Here is a 19,936-nt window from a genome sequence, read left to right on the forward strand (position 1 = left end):
AGAAAAAGATAGATAGCAGTTGGCTGGGAATTTGGTTTGGGAGGGTTGAGGAGGGGATGGAAATAAGGAATTGAATAGTGGAGAATAGAGTTTGGATGATCATAATTACTAAGATGTGTAGGTTATATGTTCATCATTGAGTGGAAGGCATAACTTCTCTTTCCAGAGAAGGTAGGAGGTAGACTACTATAGCAGGAAATAGAAAGAAGGCAAATAATCATCCTGTTTCACTTCTCATCTTTCCTCTCCTAAAGGTTGAAGATTAAGCAAGAAACAGTAAAGCAAGAGAATAAAATCAATCCTTGGCTACAGGAGTTAGAAATCCTATTACCTATTATCTTTCTTCTTCCTCTTCCTTTAGGGAACAGGCTCATCAGGAGATGAAAGGCTTGAGATCAGAGGGAAGATCACTCCCTCAAATAGAAGTTCGATATATTACAGAAAACAGGAGATCAGGCTAGTGGGTACAGCAGAGGATGGAAGTTACTTTGCAGTAGTGCAAGTGGACATCTGCCTGCCTCTTCACCACTTTTCCCTCAGAGAACATGAGCAGCAGGAAATGGAACAGCAAGGTCTCATGTCACAAATGTGGTCAGAGGAAAGTCTTGTTCTTCCCACCTCACCAGTCATAAATCATTGGCTTCAGGAAACAAGAAATATTAGAACAAAATAAAAATTAGGAAAAAAGAAGAAATTTCAAGATCTGGCATCACAACGTAATCCAGAAAACTAATCAGTTAGAAATAATTTAAGAATCATTTGACCTTCTGAAAATCATGACTTAAAATAATAAAAAAATGAATATCTGTTTCAAGAAATTGCAAATGAAAACTGCCCAGATCTATTGGCCAAAATAAAGTCAGAAATAATCTACTGATCTACCATGGAAAGGAACCCCAAAACAAGAAGTTCTAGAAATGTCATAATCTCCAGAGCTTCTGTAGCAAAGAAAAATGCCACAAACATGTAAAGAAGCAGTTCAAGTGTCAAAGAACAATAGGATCACACAGGACCTGTCAGAATTTACAGAACATCAAAGATTTCCTCCTCCCCCTCCTTCCCTTTCTCTCCCCTTCCCCTCCCTTCCTCCCTCCTACCCTTCCTACCCTTTTCCCACTCCTTTTTCATTCCCCCCTTCCTCTCTCTTCCCCCTTACCCCCCTCTCATCTCCTCCTTCTCTTTCTGCTCCTCCTTTCCCCCCTCCTGCAATTGGGGTTAAGTGACTTGCCCAGGGTCACACAGCCAAGAAGTGTTAAGTGTCAGAGACCAGATTTGAACTTACCTCCCAAACTTTAAAGCTGGTGCTCTATCCACTGTGCCATAGGAGGTATTAGTATAGACACCTCTAATTGTGACATAGGGGGATGAGGCTTTACTTCAGCTCTCTCTTCTGACTGGAACCCCAAACCCAAAGTTCTCCACTTCTGTAAGTGCCTACAGTCAGCAGTGTCCCTGCCCCCCTGCTTCTGTACTGACAGATGTGCTGGTTTCTCACCCAGGGCCATGTACCTGCACCATAACTGGGCCTAGCATTCCTAATTAGATGAGATTCCCTTAGTCTTCCTGGAATCAGACCCTGACTCCACACCCGGCATGAAAGGAAAAAGTTTCTGTGGTTCTTGTTGAGGCTTCAACCAAACCCAGTTAGCTTCAGGGCTCTCCACTTGGTGTTTCTTCAGAGCTAACCCAAAGGTATTTTCACTTCACATTGGTTAATCCCCAGACTGGGAAAGATTCCCCCCTCCCCCTGTCTTTTTTCTGATCATCTTGGGTTGTGCCTGGAGCACCCTTGTTCTGCCCCAAGCTTTCTTGATTTTTCTTTAGTATGTGTTCCCCCTGAAGCACAAATTTGTTTTATTTGTGGGGGAACTCAGTAGAACTTGAAATTTACCAATCTACTCAGTCATCTTCCCAAAATCCTTTCCCAGTAGAGATTTAATCAGAAAATTTCCTTTCTAGAGATTAATGAAAGATTGTTTAGTGCTTCAAAGCAGAATTGAGGTTCCATACTGCTGCTATTGGAACTCTCTAGGAAGGTAGGGAAAGCACTTTGTTAGTCTCTTTGCAGATAATGTGTCAACCAAGCCTGACATCTAGTTGAGTTGTAGGGGAGAATAAGAACTTGCATGAAGATAGCATTTGTTCATTCATTTTGCTACATCAAGATAATGGGATGTAGGCATTTCAAAGGGTGCTTTTATGCATACATATGTCCTGACTATAATGTAACAATTTTTCTGTTATTGTCAAAAATATCACTATCCTTCCAGTCATCCAGGCTATCTAGGTATCATCTTCAACTCCCCATTATCTTGCTCTCTGATCTCCGGGCAAAGTCATCTTATCAGTATGATCCTCAGTTTCCTTATCTATAAATATGGGAATAATATCACCTCTATCCCAGAATTGTTGTTAGGATCAAATGAGATCCTTACACAACTTAAAGTGCTATGTAAATGTTAAATAGCTATTTATTGTTGTTATTAATCTATTTCTCCTGATTTCCTGGAGGTTTTTTTTTTTTATTTTTTAGATTAAGCCATCATCTAAAAATAGCTATAATCTTGTTTTTTCTTTACTGATATTTATGCCTTTGATTTCTTTTTCTTGTTTTATTACTACCCTACTATTTCTAGAATAAATCATAGTAGAGTATGGGGAAATCTTTGCTTTACCTCACTGAATTTATGGGAAAGTTTTTAACCAACTAGATTGTAAACTTTCAATAAGGGCCAAGTTGGATATCGTTATGTCTTTTAAGCCTATTATCTATCAGTGTCTGTTTAATGACTATTCTTTGAATTACATTAAAGTCTGGGACTAATGTAAACAAACCTGAACTACTGCTTTCAGCTTGAGTACTCTTCAAATAATTGCAGCATCTGCCTCATTCTCCCTACATTTTTTCATTTTCAAGCAGAATACACCTACTTCAACCAGTCCAAAGATAGGGTTTTCAGCCCTCTGTTTTCCTCTTCTTTATACATTTCAAAATAAATAGTTCATTATACATATCTTTTCCCTTTTTTTTCTCAGTAAGAATAAAGTGGCTGGCTGAAAAATAATAAAATGTTCCATTTGTACAATCAGTTATACAAAGTAATTATTGAATTAAAGGAGAGTTAAGTAAATGTGTCATCTCTAAAATACAGTTACATAGAGAGGAAAAGTTAAAGATTACTTTAAACAGTATTAAGTGCATCTTTAAAAGAATTTCTAACTAGATCTTTTCATTTTTGTTGAAAGCCTTTTCTCCCTCTAGCAAATCTGCATTGTTCTCCAGAAGTTGACATTTTCCTCTGTAATGCTTTTGTGCCAGCCTGCACTGAGCAAATTCATGTGGTTCCTCCTTGTCGAAAATTTTGTGAGAGAGTATACTCTGATTGTAAACACTTAATTGATACTTTTGGGATCACGTGGCCTGAAGAACTTGAATGCAGCAGGTAGAGTATTATTATTATTATTTTTTTATTATTATAGCTTTTTATTTACAAGATATATGCATGGGTAATTTTTCAGCATTGACAATTGTAAAACCTTGTGTTCCAACTTTTTCCCTCCTCCCCCCCCCCCAAGATGGCAGGTTGACCAATACATGTTAAATATGTTAAAGTATAAATTAAATACAATATATGTATACATGTCCAAACAGTTATTTTACTGTACAAAAAGAATCGGACTTTGAAATAGTATACAATTAACTTGTGAAGGAAATCAAAAATGCAGGTGGACAAAAATAGAGGGATTGGGAATTCTATTTAGTGGTTCATAGTCATCTCCCAGAGTACTTTCGCTGGGTGTAGTTGGTTCAATTCATTACTGTTCTATTGGAACTGATTTGGTTCATCTCATTGTTGAAGATGGCCACGTCCATCAGAATTGATCATCATATAGTATTGTTGTTGAAGTATATAATGATCTCCTGGTCCTGCTCATTTCACTCAGCATGAGTTCATGTCAGTCTCTTCAGGCCTTTCTGAAATCATCCTGTTGGTCATTTCTTACAGAACAATAATATTCCATAATATTCATATACCACAATTTATTCAGTCATTCTCCAATTGATGGGCATCCACTCAGTTTCCAGTTTCTGGCCACTACAAAGAGGGCTGCCACAAACATTCTTCCCTTCTTTAAAATCTTTTTGGGATATAAGCCCAGTAGTAACACTGCTGGATCAAAGGGTATGCATAGTTTGATAACTTTTTGAGCATAGTTCCAAATTGTTCTCCAGAATGGCTGGATGTATTCACAATTCAACCAACAATGTATCAGTGTTGCTGTTTTCCCACCTCCCCTCCAACATAGGGTATTATTTTTAACTGATAAGTACTGTATTTTATTGCTAATAACTAGCCCTAACTGAACTGAAGGTTTGTGATAGATTAATTGTATAAATGAAGAAAAGCTAGATTGCATCTATATTATTTTTACTTGTCCAAAAGCTGATGGCCACTATTTCACACTGTTTATTTTTGACCATTTAGATAATTAATTGGATATTCATTCTCAAGATAATTTCTTGCTCCATTATAGAATAGCAAGTTGTGGAATATGGACAAAGTTATAGGAAAAAAAGGAGGAGAATAAAAACAAAGAGTCTGAACTAAAGGAGACTCAAAAGGAAGCAAGAGTAAATACATTTTTTTATTATTTATTTGATTTTTTCTATCTTGTCTGTTGTTTCATGCAATATATAAAAGGGCTTTATGGATTTTGTTTTGCATATTTGTATAGTTTTTTGGCCTGTGGTTACTGAGTTTTAAGGTAAATAAATAAATTTTAAGGTAATAACCTTAATAAAATTTTGCAGTTTTGATATTGAATAATTTCATTTTCAACATATACATACAATCTATTAGAAAATTCTTCATATTACTTTTATGATTCATTTTCTCTTAAAATAAATGAAATAAGTGTTTAAGACTTATGTAGTATACCTATATCTTTTTTAATATAATTGATGATATCTTCCAGTTCTCCAAACCAAAATTTGGAATCACTAAAGCAAGTATACATAATTTTTAATATTTGACCATATTTCATAAAAATGAAGTGATATTGACAAGTCAAATTGAAAAACATGTCCTGTTTAAGGCAATGTGTCACTGATTTCTAGATCTTGTATTGAATTTTTATCTTTGGACAACATTTAGAACAATACCATTTATAGTCACTTAATAAATACTTTTTGATAATTGCAACTTTTTTATACCAATTTTACAAAATTATATTTAAAAATATATAAATGATTGAATACCACAGTGAAATATTTTGAGGTATATTAGCTCCCTAAATAGGTCTGTATATCTAGTTCAGAACTTTATATTCAAATTAAACTTAAATTTTACTCTCATATCAAGAGAACCAAGAGCAATGAATGAAATTTACAAAGGTGAAGATTTAGTTTCAGTGTAGTTCTTCCTAACAAAACTTTCCAAAAATGAAACAGGCTGCCTAAGAAAATTGTGAATTTTACCCTCCCTATAGGACTTCCAGAAAGCCTGAAGAACTCCTTCTCAGGGTTGTCATCATAGAGACTGATTATGGCTATAACACCTGAGCTTCCTTCAAATTCAAAGATTCTTTGATTCTCCGACAGACCTGTTGTGTGTTAGGATTACATACTATGACACCATATTAGACAACCAGTGGTATTCTAAAATAGTCTTAAAGACTTGATTATCAAAAATAGATTTTTAAAAATCACATTGGTTGATATACTGATATCATAGAACCATGGTATGTTAGAGTTAGAAGGGCTTAGCAATCATCTAATCCAATGGCCTTTTACAGATAAGAAAACTGAAATCTGGAAAGGTTATGTGATGCAAGATTTATTAGTATATAGAAGAAACAAGATGCAAATCCAGTTTTTCAGATGCCACAAAAACAACAATAAAAAAGGTGGATCCTGTTTCTTTTGCAAAACAAAATAAAAGAAGCATAATGTTTCATCTAAAAGTAGATCTTTAACATAAGACTTTCAGTCATGGGGAGAAAAATGGGGAGAGAACTTAAAATGTTGTATTGTGAATTGATTTTGGACAAATTTTAGGGTTTTTTCCCCGAATGGTCATGAATAAATGAAAAACATTCAGCTCTTACTAAGTATCAATCCCTGTGCAAAGCAGTAGGATGCAACTTAAAATAAGGATTTCACTTTAATATGGAGAGGTCCATAAAACAAAGTTTAGTGGCAAGGCAGATGGAAAGTCCTGTAAGTCCTAAAGGTGCAATTGTTGGATAGAAAACAAGGCTCAGAGATTCTTAGGTTAGATTACTTAAGAAATTAAGGTGACTGTGTGAAGGACTATAGTACAGAAAGACAAGGCAGATGATACTGAAACACAGGAGACTATGACTAGCCAGAGAGTAAGGCTTGGTGGTCTTCATCTCAGCAGAAGGAATCAAATTGTTGACTTACATATCATTCAAATCCTATGAGTAGTCAAGCAGCCCAGGAAAGGAGGAAGGCAAAGTGATACAGCACCTCCAAAATAGGAAGCAATAGCTGGCAGCAAGCTCTCTGAAATGGGTTCTAAAACAATCTGAGCCCAGGGAGAGGCCAAGAGGAGAAGGCAAGGGAATAGAGATAATGTGTATGTGTGTGTGTGTTTTACACATGTGTTATGTGCATGTGTATATGTAGATGTAATTTTAGTTCACTTAGTTCTCTGAACGCTTAGTTTTTTGAGGTATATATAGGTGTTTTATCTTAAAAATAATTAAATTACATATTAAAATTAAATTTTATAAATTGATATCCGCAATTTTTCTTCTAAAATGTAGTAATAAATTTCTTAAGAATATGTTCATCCTTATAAGGTGAGTTTACTTTCTTTTGAAAGCTGTGATAGTTACTTATAAATTTAAACTATTGAGAGAAATAACATTTAACAAGATTTTAGGTCAGATGTGTTCTCATGAGATCTCAATTCTAAGTATGTGGGGATTGGGTTTTTTTTTTTTGTTTAGTTTTACTTTTTTGGCAGGATATTTGATTTTGTTTTGGGTAGATGTTATGTTAAAGCTGGAGCTTGTAAATAGAAGGGAGCTATCTCATGAACACATACATATAGGGTAAGATTTGAAGAAATGATCTCAAGTTTAGGTTGGGGCTTGTTGAGTTTAAGCAGTTGGAGGCATGAGCTTGGAGGTCAGTAGAGAGGTGGTGGTGATGGTGGTAGTTGTTCATCTTCGTTCTTAGAGGAACAGTGACAACACAAAGGGGATGTCTTGACTTGCTCATGAATTGGATTTAAGTGAGGCAGAACTGTGCAAGCATCAGCCTTACATTCTCCTCCAGTCATTGAAGTCTAGTGGCAAGACCAAAGTCAAGATGAATGGTGATGTCTTGGGATGTACTAGATAGCAAAAGGAAGCTGAGAAGGGAGAGAAATAGTGGGCATCAGGGAGAAGAGATGTGGAAAACAATTGTGAAACCATAGGAGAAGAGGACCAAGGAAAGAGACTTGGGTGACACCTATAGTTAGTAGGCAAACTTGTATCCTAGTAGTCCCTAGGGTCCCTATAAATGTATTTTTAAATAAATTTTTTATATCACCAAAATTTTTTCCCCAGTTTTCCTTATCTTCCCCTCTGAATGAACAGTTCAATATAATACAATATTTTTTAAAGACAAAAAGAGGGAAAAATCTGAAAAAATCTGAAAGTATAAACAGTGTATCAAAATAATGGATCTCCTGCCTCTTCAAAGGGCTGAATGCTGTGAAGTCTTCTATGAGCCATGCTTGTTCTTTATAATTTTTAAATACTTGTTTTATGTGTGTTTTTATTTTTGGCATGTGTGTGTTCTTCCCATTTATAATGGTATAGTCATGGTATATGTTGTTTTCTTGGCTTTGCTTACTTCATTTTACATCGATTCATACTTCTCTGTATTCATCTTATTCATCATTTCTTATAGCATAGTAATTTTCTTTAAATCTCTCTACCATAGTTTGCTTAGTCATTCCCCAGTGAATGGATACTTACTTTGTTTCTAAAGCTTTGCTATTACAAAAAGTGCTAGTGCAACTATTTTGATGTATATTGGAAACTTTTCTCTTGTCAGTAACCTTCTTGGGGATTAAGCCTAGTGGCAGCATTTTTTCAAGTGCTTAAAAGAAAATAATTCATAAATGTGCCATTTTTTCCCCAATATATATTTGTAATGCTTATTCTTAGACAGTAGCATCTTTGCTGTGATAAAATTTTTAATTGATATTAAATTTTTTTCCTGTGATTAGTTTAATTCATATGCTTTCCCCAAATTGTGAAACACACAAGCATGTGTTATAAGTTTCAAAAGTATTTGTATTAAAGGATATAGTCTATGGAATAGTTGAAGTTCATTTTAACAAGTTATATAATTCATGCAGATTGCAGTATTGTGATGAGACTGCTCCAGTTGCTTCTGATCTTACCACCAAGTTTCATGACCCACCGAAAACACCAGAACATGTTCAAAGAGACTATGGATTTTGGTGTCCAAGGCATCTGAAGACATCTGGTGGACAAGGCTACAAATTTCTTGGAATTGACCAGTGTGCACCTCCATGCCCTAACATGTATTTCAAAAATGATGAATTGGAATTTGCAAAAAGTTTCATTGGAATTGTTTCAATATTTTGCCTTTGTGCAACTTTGTTCACCTTCCTGACTTTTCTAATTGATGTTAAAAGATTTAGGTACCCAGAAAGACCAATTATATATTATTCTGTCTGTTATAGCATTGTATCATTAATGTACTTTATTGGATTTTTGCTAGGCAATAGCACAGCCTGTAATAAGGCAGATGAAAAACTAGAACTTGGTGAAACAGTTGTTTTGGGCTCCCAAAATAAGGCTTGTACTGTTCTCTTTATGCTTTTGTATTTTTTCACAATGGCAGGCACTGTATGGTGGGTGATTCTTACCATTACTTGGTTTTTAGCTGCAGGAAGAAAGTGGAGTTGTGAAGCGATTGAACAAAAGGCTGTGTGGTTTCATGCAGTTGCCTGGGGGATGCCTGGTTTCTTGACAGTTATGTTACTAGCTATGAACAAAGTTGAAGGGGACAACATCAGTGGTGTTTGTTTTGTTGGCCTTTACGACCTATATGCTTCTCGATACTTTGTTTTGTTGCCTCTGTGCCTTTGTGTGTTTGTTGGATTGTCTCTTCTTTTAGCTGGCATCATTTCTTTAAATCATGTACGGCAAGTTATACAGCATGATGGAAGAAATCAAGAAAAACTCAAGAAATTTATGATTAGAATTGGAGTCTTCAGCGGTTTGTACCTTGTTCCATTAGTGACACTTCTTGGATGTTATGTTTATGAGCAGATATACAGAATTACCTGGGAAACAACTTGGGTCTCTGACCATTGTCATCGATACCATATCCCATGCCCCCATCAGGTAAAAACAACCATGTAGATTATTTTACTAAAATAGAAGATTATGTTCACTGAAATGTAATTTTGTTTGTTGAGGATATTTATTATATTCAATTAGGAAATTCAATATCACTAATAATACTTTTGTATTACTTAAAGCACAGTTTCAGAGTTACATTGTTTCATCTCCTGTTTTTACACTCATTGGAGATATAATTGATACATTGAGAAGTTATTAAAAATTGATAATTGAGTTTCAAAGGCAAACTGGTTGCTTTGATTAAGGATAGAGAGTCAAAAGTTGAATACCTGGTTTGAAAGATAAGGAAAAGTTGATGGTTGAGTCCAGTAAGTGAGGGTAGACACAGAGTAGTCAATTGCAGAGAGGTGTAAGTTAATTTTGAATTTTCGTTCAATAAAAAGAATCAGTAAGTATTTCTCTTTTAACTGTAGTCTTAGTGAATTTCATTTGTCAACTTGTAATTTCTCATAAAATATTCTTCAAAAACAATTTTAATAGAAATATGACTAAATCAGTCTGTATTTTTCTAACAGGATACATACACCATTTGAAATAAAACATGGTTTCAACATTCTTTAAATTCCATTTATTCAACAAACACTGATTAAGAATGTAAAAGCTCTGTATTAGACAGTAAGGATAAAGAATTTAAACAGAACAAGATCCCTATCCTTATAGAGCTTGCAATCTTTTAAAAAACTTATGATTTTGGTTAAAGTTGCTTATAAAAGTTGTAGATAAGTGTTTTTAAGATATAAGGATTTTAAGGGTAGCTAGGTGGTGCAGTGGATAGAGCACCAGCCCTGAAGTCAGGAGGATCTGAGTTCAAATCTAGTTTCATTTACTCTATGACCCTGGGCAAGTCACTTAACCCTAATTGCCTCAAAAAAAAAGATATAAGGATTTTACATTTCTGAATATAATACAGTTCTATAAGAATAGTTGTTTACAATGTTTTTCGTAGAAATTTATTTCATATGCCAATAATTCTTATATAGTGTTCCAAAAATCTCAGTGTGGCTTTGAGCTACTAAAGTTTGAAAATTGAACTGAGACTTTTATGACACCATATATATTCTTCTCTCTGTATTATTTATTATTATACCTGGGTGTTTCAAAACACTCATGATTTCAGTGGTATAGGTGCTCCTTCCATTGATTCAGATCATGAGCCCACCACAGTTCATCAGATATAAGTTTCTGTGGACAAAAGTCTTTTACCACTTGGTGAAGCCAGATTCTACCTCACTCAGTGAAGCTAGGCTGGATCCCAAATGATAGGCATGAAGTTCATCAGTTACTGAGCTTATAACCAAAGCCTTCCCAATTTCCAACCTTGTGTCCAAACAGCATAGTCTTTAAAGATCTAGGCATCTTCATTACTTAGTGAAGCCTCAGTGTAGGACTTTAACAGATAATCATTTATAGCACATAATAATACTTTCCCATTGAAATCCTTATTCTAATGCTTTATGGTAGAAAGTTGCCCTGAATTCTTGAAGACTTTGTCCATGAAATTCAAGTTTTGGCAGGTCCTGCTAAACAAGGCATTGCTGTTTTCTATATGGGCCCTATCATCTGAGGACCTTCTTAGTTACATTCTAAGGGATGGCCTATCAGTATAGGGCGTATACTGCTTTTAGCCTTGGCAACTAATGCCACCTACTTAGGTCCATGGAGGGGTTGTAATCTGCCTCAGTGGAGGCAGTCACTGTATCAGTAAAACTTAGGTCCTAGAAGTATTAAAGTAATTATAATATTAAACAAGCAAAAACGTAGTCTTTTAAATCAAGCAGTTTGTGGAGGTGAGCTGGGCTAAATTACTTCCAAGAGACCACATTAGATATAGTACTTAGCCTGGAGTCAAGAAAAACTAAATCCAAATTCAGTCCCAGATGCTTATTATCCATATAACTTTAGGCAAATCATTTAATCTCTGTCTGCCTCAGCTCCTTCAGTTATAAAATTGGAATAGTGGTAGTACCTATTTCCCCAGGTATTGTGAAGATCCAGTGAGATTATATTTATAAAGCATTTAGCACTGTGCCTGATGCAAAGTAGATAGGTAATATATTCGTTTCCTTTCTTCCTAAATAGGAATTAATATATAATAAATAATTTGCCAGCCATTTGTCATTTAGCTAATGGATAAATATATTTATGGCAAACATAGCTTACACTTGCATTTAGACAACCCAGATTATGATTGGATTTTACCATATAGTTTGGAGTTTGTGATTTAATTCTTGGTACCACCAAATCCATCTGATATGTTAAAAGTGGATTTTACTATATGTTCTTCAGCCTTTTGTATAAATTGAAGGGAAATACTTTTTCTGCTAAAAACTTAAACACTACCACAGGAGTAAAAATTCAGGATTTCAATTTCTGTTTAATTCTTCTAAACTGGTTCACTTTTAAACTTTGACTTGCTAAGTATCAGTATTAAGACATGTGTTAAACTATAATCCATAGACTGATCTGGTCAATCACACTTCTTAAGACAGAGAAGTAAACTAGAGGTAGAAAACTTAGAATAGGCATATTATATAATATGGCTTGATTTGTTTTCTTCCTGATCTTATTTGGTTTTTCAGTGACTAAAAACTTAAACAAGTTATGATGAAACTGTGAACTTGGAATTATAACAAAAGATATGCCCATTTCTTTTCTCTGATTTTACAATAAAAGCATTACACACACAAAATAGTGGTAATTCTTATTTATCTTGTTCCTCCTTTAAATAGTTAGATTATCATTTGCATTAAGTGAATCTAAAAATAGGAATTAACCAAACATATTCAAAGAACTAGATATTTTAGATACTACAAATATACCCTTCAGAAATGGGGGAAAGAAGGTATTGAAATGGAAATCAGATCATGTTATAACTTTTTTAGTAGATTCCAACCTTTTTCTCTTGAAGCACTATATTTGATAGACATTATTTTCCTTGTTAATTTGATTATAAATGCAATAAAGAATCTTATTTTGCTTTAAATTCTTTTTACCCCATGTAGTTTTTCTTTTATAATGAATGTAACATTGTTTTAGATAATAATAACTAGTACTTAGATAGACTTTTAAGATTTACAAAAACTTTTAAAAATTTGCAAAAACTTATTTTATCCTTGCAACAGCAACCCTGTTAGCTAGGTACTATTATTATGTCATGCTAAATATAATTTAATTCTATAACTAAATTTTATCTAAAGCTTTTATACCCCTTAAAAAGTAGTACTGTAAAACTAATTTCATTTATATTTTCTTCATTAGGCAAAAACATTAGCACGTCCAGAATTGGCATTGTTTATGATAAAATATCTGATGACATTGATTGTTGGAATCTCTGCAGTCTTTTGGGTGGGAAGCAAAAAGACCTGCACAGAATGGGCCAGTTTTTTCAACAGAAATCGCAAGAGAGAGTAAGAAATACTATTTAAAATTTTTTTTAAATGTAATTCTTTGTGTGCATGTATTGTAATAGCTAAATGTGAAATAATTAAATTTGTATAATGAAATGTGCAGATTGGCATATAGTCAGCAAGTATTTATTAAGTATTTACTGTGTGCTCCAAGGCATAGTTCCTGCCCTCAAGGAGCTCACATTTTAATGGGGAAGGGAGAAAAATGAAGAATAGCTAGATAAATGCAAGGTAATTACAGAGTAAACGGAAGTTAATCTCAAAAAGGGAAGACAACACTGGCAGCTAGTGAGATCAGAAAAGGCCTGGTTTAAAGATAGGATTTAAGCAGAGCATTAAAAGAAAACCTGGAACAAATTATAGCAAACATCAAGAAACCATAAAATGTTCTTATTGTTCTGGAGTTTTCCTGTATTACATATTATCTGAAATTAGTGGGCACTCAACTGAGGAATAGAAGTTAATGTCAATTAGAAATCTTGATTTAATATTAATTATAACAGTTGTTAACAGACATATTTGTTATAAACCTCAAATGAGAGATTCATAGTGTTTGTTTTCTATGTCTCCATAACTGATTCGCTTTCTCCATTAAAATTCCATTTAAATATGTATTAAGGTATCAATGGCACTTTCAGAGTCTTTTGTCACTGTTCCTATCCAAATATATTGACTGTGAAATGTTTTCTTAATTAAGTTCTTTTTTATTATTTTGTTAAACCTTCCCCTCACTAAAGACCAGCTGTGTGTATTTTCACAGTGCTTTTTTATTTGGCTTATCTTACTCTATAAAAATGCAATAATATTACCTACTTTTGGATTAATTGGAATAACCTACTTATTGTAATAATGTAAAAGTATGAATTAGCTTTTTTCACATGCTTTTGTAAAATCAGTAAAGTCCTTTTTTTGAGATGAAAGAATTTCATTGAAGAAAATTTTCAAAAAGAAAATATACTTTAAAAATGCTATTAGATATTTAAAATTAGGGAAAAAATAAAAACATATGCTTTATTTATGGTGTTCAATGCTTCTTAATATCTTCAAATTATAGAATCTAACAATGTAATATAGCATAGCAGAGTGACTAGAAGGGCCAGTATTGTAATCAGGAAGTGTGTGACCTTGAGCAAGTTTTTTGCCCTTCTGGTGGGTGGCCTACTAAATCTAAAATTGCGTTAGCCAGTTTGAAAAGCAAATAAAAATATAAGCAAAAGAAACCATCTGTGTTGGTGGTGACAAACTAGAAATAGATTACAAATGGCATCTTGACTCAAATAATAGCAAATTAACATTATCTACATTATAATTTTGTTTTGTTAAAAATTTCCCAATTACATTTTAATTTGGTTCAGATAAACATTGAGTAAATTTGTCTGCTTGCTGCAGTAGGCAGCAGGAGTAGACTCCTCTAATGTACATTATAGTCAATTAATGAAAATTATGTTTTCAAGATTTAGTGTCCTTCACAGGTATGGAAACTCATCGATATTCAGGGGAAAAATGCTAAAAAAGAAAAAGGATAAACCATAATTTCTTAATTTCAACTTTTACCTTATGGAATTTTGAATTAGTTGTTTCTTTTGGAAATGCATAATTCATTTGAGTATATTTGTAAGTCGTGTTTTCTTTTATCAGAATAATTTATTATATGGAAATGCTGCCATATACTGTCACCATTTTGCTGAGAGAGACAATAAAAATAAAAATATAGTTTGGGAATTAACATAGCATATATTAATGCTAAACTAGAACTTAGTAATCAAGTTTTCTGAATTAAAAATAACCAGTTTGCCAGCCCCGTATTCTTCAATTTATTATTAAGGTTGAATAGATGATTTTGCAATGAAAAGTTAGATTAGGAGAAATTGTTTGGATCTATGATTTTATCTGTGTGACTTCTGGTATGGAAATTCCTTCCACCCACACAGGTCAGCAGTTCATCTGTAACTTAGGAGGAACTTCAGTTAAATAACTTTTTTCATAGTCATAGTGCCAGTATGTCAATAAATTATGAAAATATGTTAATATAGCTAAAATACCAAAGTAGCACAATAACTTCCATATGATAGATCCTCAAATATTTATTGTTTGAATTCAGAATGCAAGTGACTTTTACTTTAATTTTGCTATCTCTTTAATCTGAATACTTCTTCTATCATTGGAGAGAATGCCTTCCATCTACATCTCTCATCCTATCTAATTCTTGTCTGCTTTTTTTATGTATTCTATGAATATTTTACCCAGCTACTTGGAAGTATTCTTCTGGGTCTTTTTCCATATTGTGGGTACCATTCTAGTATTCAAGTTGTCTTTTACTTCTGCTACTTGATCACTTCCTCTCCATGCATGTTTTATATCACTTCTATATACCAGTTATCATTGGCAACATACCTGGAATCAGTACCCACTGTGTTTTCTATTGCCATTTGAATTACCTATAATTATGATTCTTCTAAGACTGGAACATTCCTTTATTTTCCCATATCGTATTACAACTATATACGATAGTTGTATATATTATTGCTACTTAAAAAGATGAATATTTGTAGCAGGAAATAACCTGGCTTTTTAAAAAGCTCTGCACAATATTCCAAATGTGATCTGACCTTGCCTGTAGTATGATTCACATTGGGAAAAATACTGTAGTTTACAAGTCAGAGAACCTGGGTTCAAATCTAGATTCTCTTCTTGCTATCAGTGTGACTTAAGGCAAATCTCAGGATTTCACTTTTTATATTGTTCATTTATTTCAGTCATGTCTGACTCTTCAAGACCCCATTGAAGTTTTCTTGGCAAAGATACTGGATTGGTTTGAGTCTCATTTTTCCTCTCAATAAAAAGGAATAGATTCATAGCAGTTGGGCTGGTTCCAATTCTAAATCCAAATCTAAAACTAATTCTAAAGTGCTTTATCACACTGGTATATCCCTTTGTGAGGTATCTCCCTAATTTATACTTGAGTTGATGTTCATATTCAGGATTTTTACAAAGTTATCTATAGTTTATATTCTCAAATCTTGTATGATCTTCACATATGCATGTCAGCCATTTAGTTTGAAGACAGCACTTTCTTCCATTGAATCCAATGCTATTTTTTAATTTAACAGATACTACAGAAGCTTGTTTTGATTGTATTTCTCAATTTTTTTGTGTACCTGGGAAGGTGTAGTCTATTGTAGAAAACATCTGTGAAAAACCATCCTTTCTCATTTTCATTGGACACCCTTCATATATGCATATATTATTCTCATAAAGGTTTTACAGAGGAGAAATTAAGTATATGGGTCAGAAGTTGAGATTTTGTCATATTTTTTTGGTTTAAAACTATCAGTATTCTTTGCCATTCTTTTGAAATCTTCCCCTTTTTGAGATAACTTGAAATTTTTTTAGTAGCTTTTAAATTGGCATCTTCAATACATATGAATTCTCTATGTTAGGCCTACCCACTCTGTAATGTCAGACTAGTTTTCTGGAGTACCTCAGGATCAGTCCGAGTCCTTGGTCTTAGTGGAGAAATGAAGAAGGCAGGAGAGCCATCACGTGGCTGGTCAAAGATGGGAGTTCAGATTCTGGAATCTGGAGTCTGGTGTCTTCTCTTGTAGCTGTGGCTGAAAGAGTCTTCTGTATCAGAGACTCCCTTAAATACAGTACATCACTACATCATACTGAGCAACTGTTGGAAGAGCCATTACATCACCACATCACATTAAGTATATGTTTAGAGGACCATTATCTCACAGTAAGTAGGTACTTAACTATAAGCACTCTGTTATCCTTGATTCAAGTACACCTTTTTCAGAGTTCTGGCCTTCTACACCACTCTTCCACATTTAATCTTTTTAGTTACACTTCCACAATCTTATATCACAGTCAGGAGACTGGAGTGACATTGTGATGTTTCTGCTTTGGTTGACGTTAAGGAAATATTAAAAATCTTAATTTTTAGAGGAGGAAACTAAGACTCACAGATACTGTTGAATATATATATATATATATATATATTATATATATATATATATATATATATATATATATTAGTAGGACCAAATTATTTGTACCACTTTAATATTTCCTACTCTTTATTACATAACAAAGGTGTCTGGGGCTCTGGGTGCAAATATTTTTATTCTTTTGTATTTCCTTTGGCACCTATAGTTTTTTAAATGTCATACATTGATTATCTCATAAATGGTGGTACCCCTTTCAAATATGTAGATCCAAAACTATCCATACCATTTCACCTTCTGACTCTTGTCCACATTTTCTCATCACTTGTAGGGGGAAAGGATCCACACATCGTGTTTGTGGCATTCCTTTGAATTTTTGTCATTGTAGGAATATCAGTGGAGTATATATGGGTTATCAATAAGTTAATGTTGTCCTTTGCTCTTACTACATTGTCTCTGCCTTTTTTTCTAGTAATACCTCTTTGCAGTCTCTTTTATGCTATTTTTTGATAAAGCATCACAACATATTCACACTCACCATATTTGTCTCCATTGTCCTTTGTATAATCATATCATTAATTTTCTGAAAACTATATTACTTGATTCCCAGGAGAATCTTTGTTTCAGGGAAAGGAGATCATTAAAAGTCTTAAACGTTTTCTCAAAAGCAAACCAGCCAGCTGTCCTATTCCTGTTCATTTGTAGTCCCAACTTTTTTTTCCACTGTGTCTACACATATCCAGCTGCATTTTCTCAGTTGCCAATCTTTTAGATATCATCTGTCTAGCTTATTAGTGTAATTTGGTATCATTTATAAAATGTGATGCTTAGAATCTATTGCAATATTCTTCGTTGTGATCACTCCAGCCTTTACCTGTAGATTTCCAGGAACTCCTAAGGCAGCCTATTTCAGTTATAGAGAGCTGTATTTTGTTTTGATATGGACAATTAAATTCTTAATTTGTTCCTCTGTAAAGGTCAAGGGATTGGAATAGGTAACCTTCTAGCTTGAGATCTTTTAATCCTATCAGTCAATCAGTCAGGGATCATTTAAATCTCCACCTATGATTTCATTGTGAAACTCAGCGAGACTACTTCTACTATTATAGGTCAACAACTGTTCTGCAAATTATAATCTTAGAAAGTTACTGAAAGGAAAGAAAGAAAGGATACTGAAAATTTATGATTTGATCAGGGAAACATAAGTCAGCATTTATTAGAAACAAGACTTGAACAGTCCCACTGACCTAAGAGTAATTTGCTTAGATTTTCTGTTTAGAATAATTAACTCTAATTCTAAATATTTTGCTTTATACCAAGTCTATCTAACATTTTCTTAATGTATTCTTGAACCATGTTAGCTTCTTTTGATTACTATATTATACTGTTGGCCCATTGAGCTTTCCATTTACTAAAAACCCTAGATGTTTTTCAGATAACTAAATTTCTTTTCTTCCATATTAAATATGTAAGTTTGGTCCCTGAACCCAAGTGTTACACTTTACATATATCCCCACTTCTGACCTAGAAGTGGAAATTTAATTGTACAAATACTCAGAAGAAAGCAGATTATAGGAAAAAGAACTAGGATTTTTAAATGATCTGCTAGCAAATTGAATATAAGTTAACTGTGTGATAGGGCAGTCAAAAAAAGATGACCTTAAACTATGTTAAATGTTCAGAATAAGGCAAGTGATTATCCCTCTTTGCTCTCATTGTTTTAAGGTGACAAAGATTATATTGCATTTTTATGATGAGCAACTACAATGTCAAGCTCTTCCAAGACAAATATGATGTTCAGATCTACTCAGTAACAAATACTGAATTCAGTAGCACAGAGATGCACACACTTATTATTTATTAAATGTCTTTGTTGTTTCACAATGATACATACATATTTCATTCCATGTCTATCTGGTCCTAGTTAGAGTAATACATAACTGTCTTTAGCCACTCAATACTGAATGACTCTTCATTCATGAAAAAAGACAGGTTTCAACAGGGTCTTATTTATGAGTCTCATTTCTTGATCTCTGTTTTGAACTTTCCAGTGCTTTAATTATTAGAGAGATGCAATGTTATTGATTATTTTCTACTTCTGGATGTTCTCTTGAGGACATTTTGACTTTTTGGTTCATCAATGGTCTTGTCAAATGGTCCCTTAGTTTATAGCTTAAGTCTGTATGGCCTTGGCAAAATTTTTTATCTCATATTATATATATTATATATTAGGGATATTATCAAGCTAACAAAAACTTTACAAATAATGTTTCCTTTACAGGACAGAATCAGGGTATAGCTCTCAAATGGGTATTTTGTCTTGCATCTTAGAAGTCATAGTAAAGTTTCCTAAATTACAGGGGAGAATAAAATTATATATTTAGGCTAGTATATACAAGAATCCTAAAGTGAACAAGGAAGTATACTTGGAATTGTAAGTGAATTGTTAAAACTTTCCTGTCTGAGGATCTGCTAGTTTCCTTTTGAAATGTTATAATTAGAAATGATAATTAGAAATTTATAGTATCCTATTCATTTCTAAAAGGTATCAACAAGCAGGAATATACCCAAAGGAGAGTAACCAGGATTTTGAGAACACTAGAAACCATGCTATATGAAAATGGGTTGAAGGAACCAGTAAAGTTTAGCAGGGTGAGGCCCATAAGGATTTATTGTGTCTAAGAAGAATTAGACTTGGACTTCTGGGCTCTAAAGAATAAAATTAAGTGTCATGAGTAAAAGGTTTTAATTCATAATAGGAGAAAACTTTCCAACATTTTGAAGTGTCTAAAAATAAAATGAATTAGTGGAGTTCTTCATAACCAACTAGAGGTTTATTAAAGCAGAGATTGAATACCTTCTTGGGAATATTATCAATAGCTTATAAGACAGATGACATCTGAGATGCCTTTCTGTGAGTTTTAGAAATTCCAGGTTAGTGAGTCAAAATCAATGAGATCTTGATTTGTTAATAGTTTTTTTTTTCTCCTGACTTTCAAAACAGAGACCACTAATATAGCTTATTCACTCCATGATATTTCTTGACTTTTCTAAATGCTATTCTGAAGATTCATTAATATTGGTTTGCTTATTCGGCTTTTAATAAATTGATTCTAGGTTTGGGGGTTGGGTTTTTTTGGGCCAGTTTGCAATTTACCA

General features: G+C 33.4%; 1 protein-coding gene across 1 annotated transcript in view; it reads left to right on the forward strand.

Moving 5' to 3' along the window:
* The window catches only part of FZD6 (frizzled class receptor 6), a 57,730-nt gene that overhangs the window by 25,821 nt on the left and 11,973 nt on the right, over window positions 1-19,936 (forward strand). The window contains exons 3-5 of the mRNA XM_051970964.1: window positions 3,247-3,443; window positions 8,385-9,402; window positions 12,679-12,827. Of these exons, the coding sequence (XP_051826924.1) occupies window positions 3,247-3,443; window positions 8,385-9,402; window positions 12,679-12,827 (1,364 nt within the window). The remainder of the gene's footprint in view (window positions 1-3,246; window positions 3,444-8,384; window positions 9,403-12,678; window positions 12,828-19,936) is intronic.

The sequence above is a fragment of the Antechinus flavipes genome, chromosome 1 (genome assembly GCF_016432865.1).
Source record: "Antechinus flavipes isolate AdamAnt ecotype Samford, QLD, Australia chromosome 1, AdamAnt_v2, whole genome shotgun sequence".
In the NCBI taxonomy this organism is placed as follows: Eukaryota; Metazoa; Chordata; class Mammalia; order Dasyuromorphia; family Dasyuridae; genus Antechinus; species Antechinus flavipes.